Genomic DNA, 11,165 nt, shown 5'->3' on the forward strand with positions numbered 1-11,165 from the left:
GTAATTAAAAGAACGAACTACTCACGAAATGTAGAGGCAGCACTTCTGTCGGAACTCGCGTGTTCTGAAATTTATTAAAATCAAAAAAATTACAGTAGCTGGTGTTTTTTTTAATTAATAATAGAAAAATTAATAAAATATGCTTTTTTATTAGGATTACTCGGTTGTATTCAAAGCAAAAACAATTCAGAAGGGTAAAAAAAATTTAAGGCCGTGTATATTAAGTATAATTAAATTAATTTAGCATTATTAAGTCAAATTGCCATACAAATCATTTGCTTGTCATTCTTCTTTGGAGTATCATCCTTTATTAAAAAAAAGAATTAAAAATGATCTCACATCTCAAATGCCCATAAGAGATAATATTAAAAAGAATTTGAAGGATTTTAAAGTATTCAAAATAATTAAAAATCAAATTATTTTGAATTCTTTCTAATTCTTTTTTTTTAATGAAGAACTAGGACTGAGCGACAAATTGTAAAATTTCAAAAGTTGGTCAATTTAATTTTTCCAATTTGATAAATTTATATATTTCGTGATATAATAAGACTTTACAGTTAAAAAATTTTAAAAAAGTTTATAAATTTATTTAAATAAAAATAAATCACATGGTAGAGTTCCAAATTTTTGTCCAAATTTTGTACATTTTTGTCAGCAGCACGCGTGACAGTCTAGATCTATTTTTGAATTTATTTTTGACATGCTAGCTTCAAAATAAAAAAATTTTTACTAGCTATACTATCTAAAAATTTTAATGAAAAAATTGATTCTAAAAATTAAGCAATTTAAAAAAAAATTTTTTAAGTAAATAAATAATTATGAAATAATATGTTGATAAGTAAAAGTTCAATTTTATCATCTTCAACATAGCATGCAAGCCGGAATAAATATATAATACATAAACATACATGAAACGCGTGACTCCAATGTGTGAAATAAAAAATTATAATATTTAACTCTAAATAAAATTAATAATTAAGAATAAAATAAATACACAAAAATGTTGTCACGAGTTTCGAGACACATAAAGAATTATTCGTTATCACAAACACACGTGATATCACAGGTAAAAGGTCCTTTATAATTTTTTAGGTTACGCAAGTAAGAGTAATCGAAATTTTGACTTAGAATAATAAAATTAATAAATAAGTTTTAATGTAAAAACTTCATTAATAATCAGGTTTTATGATGAAGCTGAAGGTAGATTATAAAAATTAAGTTAGCCGACATCTAAAAATTTTTATGATTTTTTTTTATTAAAAAATTGTTACAAAATATTAAAAAAAAATTTTTTTTCACTTGTTAAAAACTACAAAAAATATTAGTGTAATTTTTTTAAATATTTTTAAGTTGTAATTTAATAAATTAATCAAAATAAGAAAATTTAAAAAATTAAAAAATACAACAAATAAATTACTATTAAAAAAAGGCAACAATAAATTTTTTTAACATCTACAGGTGGAATTTTTTAGAAATTTCTTATTTAAAAATTTTAATAGTTTACTTTATTCTAAAATTATTTAAAAAAAAAATAATTTCACATGTAGAAAATTAAAAAAATTACACATTCAATTTTTTAAAAATATTTTTTTGTTGTAATTTAACAATTGAAAAGAAATTAAAAACGTCGGCTAACTTTATTATTGTTAATTTAGTTGTTAAAAAAAAAATCATCAAATGTCAGCTGACTTCAATATTATGTTTTATTTTACAGAAATTGATGAATCGGTCGATGCATGCAACTTGTCGAGTTGTTAATCAAAATTTTCGAGTTCGGATTAATAAATTTAGCCCTTGTACGTCGTTTGTTCGAGCTATCAGTACCGAAGGTGCTGATATTAAAACTACGGAAACTATCACGAATATTGCAGAAAATGCAACTTCAGCTGTACCTCTGGAGGCTATTCCAGGTATTATTAAGAATTAATTCACATTAAAGTTAGATGAAAATTAATTTAGCCGGCGTCTAAAAATTTAAAAATTGCACTAAAAGTTTTTCGAGTTTTTTACAAATCATATTTTATTTTTTTAATAAAAAAAATTACAGCAATTTTTAAGTGTCAGCTAATTTAATTTTCATGTATTTTCAATATAATTAATAATTAAATAATTGTGTTATTTAATATTAATATTTTAATAGCTGACATTCTGAAAGATGTCATATCAGGTAAAATTATTTTTTAGTAAATGTAATTTGTACATTACTAATTTATTTATTTATTTATTAATAAATTATTAAATGACAGCCGGGACAACAGACCCAGGTAAAATAAAAATAAACAATTAAATGAATTATTTTAGTTATAATTAATTATTATTTGCAATTTAGTCTTAGCGAGGGACGTGATTAATTATATCAATAGATCAGGTAATAATTGTAATAATTATTTTAATTGTTCATTACAATCAAAAATAAATTTCGTACAATTTTTTTTAGCTAAGATAAAAGAAGAAACAGGTAGAAATTTTCACTAAATATTAGAGTGATTAAAAAAATAAATTTTTCTTTAATTAAAATTTTTTAATTTATTTTTAATAAGTAATCATTTAATTGTAGCTTACAATAAAACAGATATTTTCACAAACCCATCAGGTAAAAATTAATTATTCTTTTTAAAGATAAATTTTAAATAAAATTTGTTTTTTAGTTAACCATATAACCGTACAAAATCAAGCAGGTAGTTGCAAATAATTTATTAATAAAAATTTTTTTAAATATTACTAATAATTTATAAAAAAAAGTTTTCATCAAATATTAATTTACTGTCTAAAAAGTTGAAAATTTAGAGGACATTGCTGCAGGTAACTAATTAAGATTGAAAGTTAATTTAAATTAAATAGAACTAACCAATTAGTTAATTTTCCGTAGAGTTAGGTATATCAGATTCAATACAAAGTGCAGCTGAGGTTCCCGGTAAATACTATAACAAAAAAAAAATAAATAAAATATTTTAATGTAATTATTTTAATACAAACAATATTTTTCATGCCAAGTATTGGAGGCTTCAGAAGCCCCAGGTAAGAATAAAAAATAAAAATAATTATTTTTATTTAAAGGAAATAAATTAATTAAAAATTTTTCTTCAGCAAGCAAACTGATAGATGCTATCCCAGGTAAAATTTAAGTAAAAAATAATTATTTAGATGAATTTCATTTCAATTAATTAAATAAATCTATATCATTAAGTGACTGCAAGGTTGCTAGTTTTAATTAATTAAATAAATTTTAATCACTTAAATTAATAGTTTGAAATTTATTTTCCAGATGTACCTGTACCACCACCAATCTCCGTAGAAGAAATAGTAGCTGCGACGAATGCACTGGGAGAACCAACTCTTGCGTCTGTTGGGCTTGGAGGCTGGTGGCCGTCCGGGATTGCCCAACAATACTTGGAGCTTATTCATGTATCACTAGACCTGCCTTGGTGGGCAACTATAGCTCTGGGTAAGATATTAATTATATTTTTTCTCCTAAAAATTAATTAATTAGATTAAATTCAACTGATGGTTCCTGGTCATCACAGTAATTGTTGTTACTTTTTTTAGGAACGGTCATCGTGAGAACGATATTATTTCCTCTGGTAATAGTATCACAGAGAAATGCAGCAAATCTGCATAATACACTGCCTGAAATGCAGAAAATTCAGAGTAGAATCACAGAAGCGCGAATGAATGGCGATCAATTGCAAGGTATTTAATTATTTAAATACTATTGATTATTTTTTTTTTAAATAATTTATTTATTTATTTTATAGTTGCTCGTCTTACTCAAGAATTGATGTTGTTCATGAGTGGGAATAATTGTAATCCGCTGAAGTCAATAATTGTTCCATTGTGCCAAGTAAGTGTTGGATTGCAATCTTATAATCAAGATAAAAATATTTAAAACTAAAAAAAAAAAAAAAAATCAAATTAAAAAAATCATTAAAAAAATTGAGAGAAAAAAATTGTTTTGAAAAAAATCAGCACTTGTAATAAGTAATTAATTTATTTAAAATTTTTTCAACAATTTTATTTTTTAGCTAAAGAAATAAATATTTTTCTCACAATAACTTTCTTTTTATTGTCACAATAATGCTCAATTTTTTTTAAATAAATTATTTTTAATCGGTGTATGAAAAAAATTTTTTTTAACTAAAAAAATTATTATTGTTTTTTTTTTTTAGGCTCCAATATTCATTTCATTTTTCTTCGGAATGAAAGGAATGACCAATTTGCCTTTGGAAAGCATGCGTCACGGTGGTATCTTATGGTTCCCAGATCTCACCGTTACTGACCCTTACTATTTATTACCATTGCTGACAAGTGCTACCCTAGCCGCTACAATAAAATTGGGTATCGACGGTCCGAAGCTAGAAAGCATGGGAATGATGAAGTATGTGGTACAAGCCATCCCTCTCATAATTCTACCGTTCAGTATAAATTTCCCGTCTGTAAGTATTTTATTAATTCAGAAATTAAAGAATATTAGATCCAACATTTTTGCCGAAAATATTCACATTTAGCGCTTTCATTTGAGTACAAAAAGGTGTAAGACCACTTTTTTTAAACAATTAAATTTTCAACATCTTTTATTCAAAAAATTTTTTTATACGGGCAATATTTCCCGAATAAATTTCTAAATCAATTATTTGTTTCTTCAGGCAATTGTTTGGTACTGGACAACGACAAACTTCTTTTCACTATTGCAAGCTGCGATTCTAAGAGTACCCAAGATAAGAGAAATGTGCAAAATACCGAAGCAGATACAGCATGCGCCTGGTAAACTTGAAAAAAAGAATTTCAGAGAAGGATTCCAAGATTGTAAGTAATTTTACTTGAAAAAATTTTATATATTATATAATTGATTTTTGATATTTAAAATTAATTTAATAGCTTGGAAAAATATGAAATCTGCAAGAGAAGTAACTGATCGCCAGCATTTGGACATGGTCCAGTTTAATAAATACGGTAGAGGACCAATACCGAAAACTTACTCGTACAATCCAGTTGAAGGATTGAAAAAATCTGCCGTCGCATCGAAGGGGAAGAGGAGATAATTAATAATTTAGATTTAAAATTCTGTAATATAAAATTAATAAAAAAAAAAAGCTTTGAAATTTTTATTTGTACTAGTTGTATTTAATAAAAATATAAATTAAATTCTATCGACTGTTATTTACACAAACGCTTTTATTCCAAATTAAGATTTTTTTATTTAGGAAAATAATAAAATTTTTTAATTTTTTTCCGAAAATATGCACTGGTTGATAACCCGAATGAGATGGAAATTTTCTAAAGCTGCAGCTACTCTTTCCTTGTCGGCCAACTGCTTATTAACCGCCGCTTCAGCGTTGTGAGTTCCTGGAGACACTTCTACGTTTACTTTGAATCTTGATGGCAAAGCTCGCAATAATTGGACGCGTATTGATAATCCAATTATCGTTGCCATGCTGCAATGTGGGATTGTCGGAGTGAAATTTACTTTTATAGTGTTCTTTTTATTGTCAACCTTTAACATAAAATTTTTTTATTCGATTTTTTTAAATATTTTTTTGTTCTAATTTAATTATTAAAAAAAAATTTTATTATTATTAATTTTTAAATGATGGCCAACTTTATTTTCATTGCTAATTTTAGTATTATTCTTACTTCAATAAGATTTTGCTCAACGACATGAAGTTCTTCTAATGTCAAAGGATGTTCTGGATCATTAATATTTCTTATTAAATCTGAAAGAAAATATAGAAATTATTTTTTTATCAAGTAATTTATAACAAGAAAAATTAAAATTAAGTTAGCTTATAAACTGAAAACTATCTGTAAAATTTTTAAAAAATATTTTTTCGTTGCTAATTCAATTAATAAGAAAAAAAAAAAATAAAAATAAAAAAAATTGCCAATAGTTTGCTGAATTCAGTGTCATAATTTGTGACACTAGAATTGACAAATATTAGAAAATTTTTTGACATAGAAATTATTATCAAAAAAATTTAATAAAAAAATTATCAATGCAAATTTTTTAAAGCATTTCTTAATTGTAATTGATTTATTATAAAAATTTTAAATGACAATAAAAAAAATCAACAAATTAACTGTTGACAAAAAAATTGTTTATTTTGTTATTAATTATTTTATAATTACCAAAAACTTCTCTAGAATCAAATTCATCGACAATGTCCTCATTATAATCATCATTTGTAATCAAACGGTCACCTAATTTGTCATACAACTTTGGATTTATATTTTCTAATACTTCACCCATTTTATTTATTTATTTTTTCCACAAAATTACTTTAGAAAAAAAATATAACCTTTAAATTTCAGCAATATTGCGTAATGATCTGTCGAGTTCTTAAAAAAAAAAAAACTTATGCGCATGCGCAAAGCCAACAAATCAGCAAACGGCGCTGTACTACTTCACCGGTTAAGTCGCTAGTATGTTAATGCGTAGTAACGGTCGTGTCGCAAGTGTCTCCGTTCGAAATATTAATTTATATTTAAAATAACGGGTATATGTGTCATTAAAATATATAAAGATAAATAAATAATCAAAAAATTAATCGAATATTAGCCAAAAGTGATGGTGAAAATTAATTTAGCAGATATTTATCAAATTTTAATAATTTTTTTAACTAAATTACGGCAAAAAAAAAAAAAATGACATACAGAAATTAAAAAAAAAAATGTAATTTTTTAAAAATGATTTTTCGGAACAAATTGGTGGTTAGCTTTTAGGATTTATTTAATATAAAAGTGAATTAAAAAAATTTTTAATATCTTCATAAGAATTAGTAAATTGTTAAACAGTGTAAGTGTATGTGTGTGTTTAAAAAATTTTTCCAACAATGAATCAAGACACTTGGATTACATCAAAAATTCAGAAGAAAAATAATGTCCCATCATCTGGCATCGTCTGGTAAAGAAATAGCAGAATTAAGTGAAATTTCTTTACCAAGGTTTGTTATTTTTTATTATAAAATATTATTATTTTTTTAATTATTCATTATGGTATTGAAATTATCAGTCACCTGACCAATTTTTTAACTATCAAACAAAATTCATTGTTATAATAAAATATTTGTTAAAAAATGAATGAAAATAAAATTAGCCGACATTTAGAAATTTTTATAATTTTTTTTATTAAAGAAATTATTACAAAAAAATAAATAATAAAATTTTTATTTGTAAAAATATTTTTTAGTTCTAATTTAATAAATTATATAAGCAAAGTAAAAAAATCAAAAATGTCGGTTAATTATTGCAACAAAAAATGATCTAATTTTTTTTTAAGTACAATTTTTATTTGAATTTTCTTCATAATAATTTATTTAAAGAAAAAATCCTAAAAAATTTCCAAACATCTGTTTTTTCCCAAATGAAAGTTGAATATTTTCTATAAATATATTATTTATAAATTTTTAAATTTATCCAATAATTCTCAAATGTCTCCTCTGAGTTTATTTTACTTTTAACTGATAAGCTAGAACACTGTCAAAACAAAACTACCAAGATTAAAATAATGAAAGATTTAATTAATTTATTATTTTAATTCAACAAATAAATATTTTTAATATTTACTTAATAATTGTACTAAAAATAAAACTAATATTAAATATTAATAAAAAAAATAATAACAATAATAATAATAATAATAACTAGTATGAAGTAGTCTACAGGAAATGTACGTTCGATACATCGATATTTCTAACCACATTATTTTACACAAATGGCGACTCACGGCAAGACACGCAGCTTTTAATAACCCGCATTTGCTGGTCAATAATTCCAGTGTATTAAATATATAACCATAAATTAGAGTAATTGTTATAAATAAACAAGAACCCGCTCCACAAGGATCAATTGCATAAAGTTGTTCTTTCGTGTTGATAAATAACCTTTATTTATTATCTTATTTTTAATCTTAAATAAAATTACGATGGGTAACGTTGTGGCAGCTTCAGTACCTCCTTCACCGCCAATCTCGGTCCTCGCACCACCCGAAATTCCTAAAGATTCCCTAAGTTCCGTAAGTGTTTCCGAAGATGACCAAAAATTACAAAACCCCGGTACTGTTGAAGAACTTCACAAACTTTGCAAAGGTAAGTCATTTTTGTGCTCCAATTTTTACCGAATCCTTTTTTTCTCACTGGTAATTATTACTTAGAATAAAAAAGTTTGTTATTATTTACTTTATTTTTTAACTCACCAAGTAGTGGTGATTTTCAGTATCGTCGAATTTGTCCACTGATTATCTTATTTTTTTATCCACAGATGTGATGCCGGTTAACTTTGAAGGTGCTAAGCTGATGATCAGCAAAACACTTAGTAATCACTTCCAAGTATCACACACGTTATCCATGAGTTCTGTCGTCAAGTCTGGATACAAGTAATTATTTATTTTTGATTTTTTCTCTAGAATTAAGGGAATAATTAATTATATTATTCGCTTAATTTTATCATTCAAAGTAAAATAAATTTACACTGAAAAAAAAAAAAAAAATTATAGATTATAGTTTATTAACGCCAAGGCACAGGCCAAATGGCAAATTTTACAAACATAATAACAAAAAATGTAAAAACATTGCACAGTAATTTTGTTTTATTGATTCAAACAATATACTTTAGCTTATAAAAAATTAAAATTTTTCCAATCAGAAATCTAAATTCAATAAACAATCGAAAATTTGATTTTTAAAGACTTACAGACAGTCACTAAAAATGAACGTTCTAGGTAAATTTTTAAAAAACGTGATAACTCAAAAAATTAACTCTACTCAAGAGAAAAATTCTTCAAAATTATTACCTTCATTTTTTTTTTTTTTCAGTTTAGATTCAATTTAATATCAAATTAATTTATTATTAGTTATAAAAATACTTTTTTATTAGTTAATATCTTAACTCAAATTTTTATAAATTTATCTAGAGATAGAGAAAGTAGAAAAATCATCATCTATTATTTAGTTAAATTTTTTTTAAAGCATAATAATTATAAGATTTTTTTATTATGCCCTTTAGGTATTTTTTAATTAGTAAATTTGTATTTTTTTTTTATCTAAAATTAAGGTAAAAGGTACTAAATATAGTATATTGGTACTAAACCGATCATCATGAAATTTTGTATACATATTCTTGGAGGTATTAGAAGTAACATAGGATACTTTTTATTAAAAACAAAAATTTATTTTTTACAAAAAATAAAAAAATTAGAATCACTAGTTCAATTGTAAAAAAAAATTATTTTATTGACTAATATAAATATTAAATTTTTAACAATAAATTATTTAAACAATTTATAAATCAACGATACTAAAATTTCCAGATTTGGAGCAACGTATGTTGGTACAAGCCAAATTTCACCAACAGAAGCTTACCCAGTAATCCTAGGTGACATTGAACCCAGTGGAAATATGAATGCTAATTTAGTGCATCAATTTAACCAGCACATAAAAACGAAAGTCGCCACCCAAATACAAAGAAGTAAATTCACAGCTATGCAAATGACAACGGATTATCGCGGAGATACATTCACATCATCACTCACAGTTGCCAATCCTGATATTCTCAACGGCTCTGGAGTGATGGTTGCTCATTATTTACAAAATGTAACACCTAAACTCGCTCTCGGTGGTGAGCTTGCTTACCAACGTGGCTACGGTATACCTGGTGGTTCCATTACTGTTGGTTCTCTGGTTGGTCGGTACTCTATCGCCGAGTCTACTGTTAGTGCCAGTGTTGGTAAGTTTAATGATAACAATTATTGTTTTATTTTTAAGAAATTATTTTATTTAAATTTAAATTTAAATTCTTCATTTTTATTTACAGGATTAGCTAGTTGTTATTTATGTTATCATTATCGTGCCAGTCCGACATTACAAATAGGTGTTGAATTAGAAGTTAATGGAAGAATACAGGAATCAACAGCAACTATTGCATATCAAGTTGACTTACCAAAGGCAGATATTCTTTTTAAGGGTAAATTATTATTTATTTTTTTATTAATTGATACGAATAATTTTAAATTAGCAAGAAAATCTTTAGATTGTAGAGTTAAATTTTTTTTTTTATTGAAATAGAGGAACAAATAATTTTTTTCAATACAATAAATATTTTTAAATTTACGGTTTAGTTCAAGAATATTTTTTTAAAATCAAATTAATTTTTTTTTTCACTAAAAAAATTATAACTACTTTTTTGCTAAGATACAAAAATTAATTTTATTCTCATACTGTATAATTTTTTTTGGTTTAAATTAAAAAAATTAGTTTGTCTTTGAGTAAAGATCTTGGCTTTTGAGATAGTTAATCTTGTTTAAGATTAGCGATAGATTATTAAAGGTTAATGAACTTAATTTTTAAAGATATTTTATTAAAAGCTACCAGTAATTACTAAATAAATAATAAATAATATTTTTTAGGGAGTGTTGATTCGAACTGGACAGTTGGTGCAGTACTTGAGAAAAAGTTACAACCATTACCTTTTTCATTTGCACTGAGTGGTCTTCTAAATCACACCAAAGGGCATTTTCAACTAGGATGCGGTCTGGTTATTGGTTAAACAATAATAAACAACAAAAAAAAAAAACAAAATACTATTGTTTTGTTTCAATCAAACAACTATTATTACAATTAATATTAATGTGAAATAAAAACAAATAGATGCATTGATGATGCGATATCAGTTTTTATCGAGGCTACATGACACAACACGTAGTTTTATCGGTCAAACTATATAAATAATGAACATAATTAAATAAACGATGCATTAAATTATAGAGCAAATGAAGTTTTGTCCGCTAATTGTGAATAGTTACATATTAATTTTTAAATGTATGATAGTATTTCATTGCTGGTTTTTTTTTGCATTACTATTTAATGCAATATTAATTGAAATTACTATGTTATGACTTATGATACATTTTGTTACCACCTGGTTGTGTGTATTTTTTTGTCTTCGTAGATATTACATTTTTAGCCTTTTTTTTGCCAATCAAATTCTAGATTTATTAGTCTTACTGTATTCTTTATTATTTACATAGTAAATGATACTTAAATGCATTTATAAAAATTATATGAATGGATATATTGAATGGTTTAATGTTAAAAAAAAAATTTATGGTGTTTTTTATTTTACCTGTCATTTATTTTTAATTTATTAATTTTGCTGAAAAATTACTCGGGTATTTT

At 24.6% G+C, this 11,165-nt stretch overlaps 3 protein-coding genes across 6 annotated transcripts; 2 read left to right on the forward strand and 1 right to left on the reverse strand.

Moving 5' to 3' along the window:
* The first annotated feature begins 572 nt into the window (after window positions 1-572).
* Window positions 573-5,141, forward strand: Oxa1l (OXA1L mitochondrial inner membrane protein). Of its 4 annotated transcripts, XM_074254007.1 has the most exons (18): window positions 575-1,066; window positions 1,715-1,910; window positions 2,141-2,167; window positions 2,247-2,264; window positions 2,330-2,368; window positions 2,438-2,458; window positions 2,558-2,593; window positions 2,649-2,678; window positions 2,776-2,802; window positions 2,870-2,914; window positions 2,995-3,018; window positions 3,088-3,114; window positions 3,266-3,445; window positions 3,547-3,690; window positions 3,756-3,841; window positions 4,167-4,433; window positions 4,644-4,803; window positions 4,876-5,141. In XM_074254007.1, the coding sequence occupies exons 1-18, from the start codon at window positions 1,001-1,003 to the stop codon at window positions 5,037-5,039; spliced, it is 1,557 nt and encodes a 518-aa protein (XP_074110108.1). In that variant the 5' UTR covers window positions 575-1,000; the 3' UTR covers window positions 5,040-5,141. The 4 variants fall into 4 exon arrangements, with proteins under 4 accessions (XP_074110107.1, XP_074110108.1, XP_074110109.1 ...); XM_074254006.1 differs by having other exon boundaries at window positions 573-1,066; window positions 2,330-2,458; XM_074254008.1 differs by lacking the exon at window positions 2,558-2,593 and having other exon boundaries at window positions 576-1,066.
* Galla-2 (MIP18 family protein galla-2) lies at window positions 5,100-6,321 on the reverse strand. The gene is made up of 3 exons (XM_074254012.1): window positions 6,124-6,321; window positions 5,632-5,711; window positions 5,100-5,491 (listed from the first exon to the last, which is right to left on the reverse strand). Exons 1-3 carry the CDS (start codon window positions 6,242-6,244, stop codon window positions 5,219-5,221), a joined length of 474 nt encoding a protein of 157 aa, XP_074110113.1. The 5' UTR covers window positions 6,245-6,321; the 3' UTR covers window positions 5,100-5,218.
* A 1,378-nt stretch (window positions 6,322-7,699) lies between these two features.
* Window positions 7,700-10,883, forward strand: LOC141534003 (mitochondrial import receptor subunit TOM40 homolog 1). Its single transcript, XM_074253138.1, has 5 exons — window positions 7,700-8,081; window positions 8,254-8,368; window positions 9,302-9,717; window positions 9,805-9,954; window positions 10,397-10,883. The coding sequence occupies exons 1-5, from the start codon at window positions 7,919-7,921 to the stop codon at window positions 10,534-10,536; spliced, it is 984 nt and encodes a 327-aa protein (XP_074109239.1). The 5' UTR covers window positions 7,700-7,918; the 3' UTR covers window positions 10,537-10,883.
* Window positions 10,884-11,165: the final 282 nt, after the last annotated feature.

This window comes from Cotesia typhae, unplaced genomic scaffold (genome assembly GCF_013202065.1).
Source record: "Cotesia typhae breed Kobodo isofemale line unplaced genomic scaffold, CoteBio_Ctyphae scaffold_13, whole genome shotgun sequence".
Classification (NCBI taxonomy): Eukaryota; Metazoa; Arthropoda; class Insecta; order Hymenoptera; family Braconidae; genus Cotesia; species Cotesia typhae.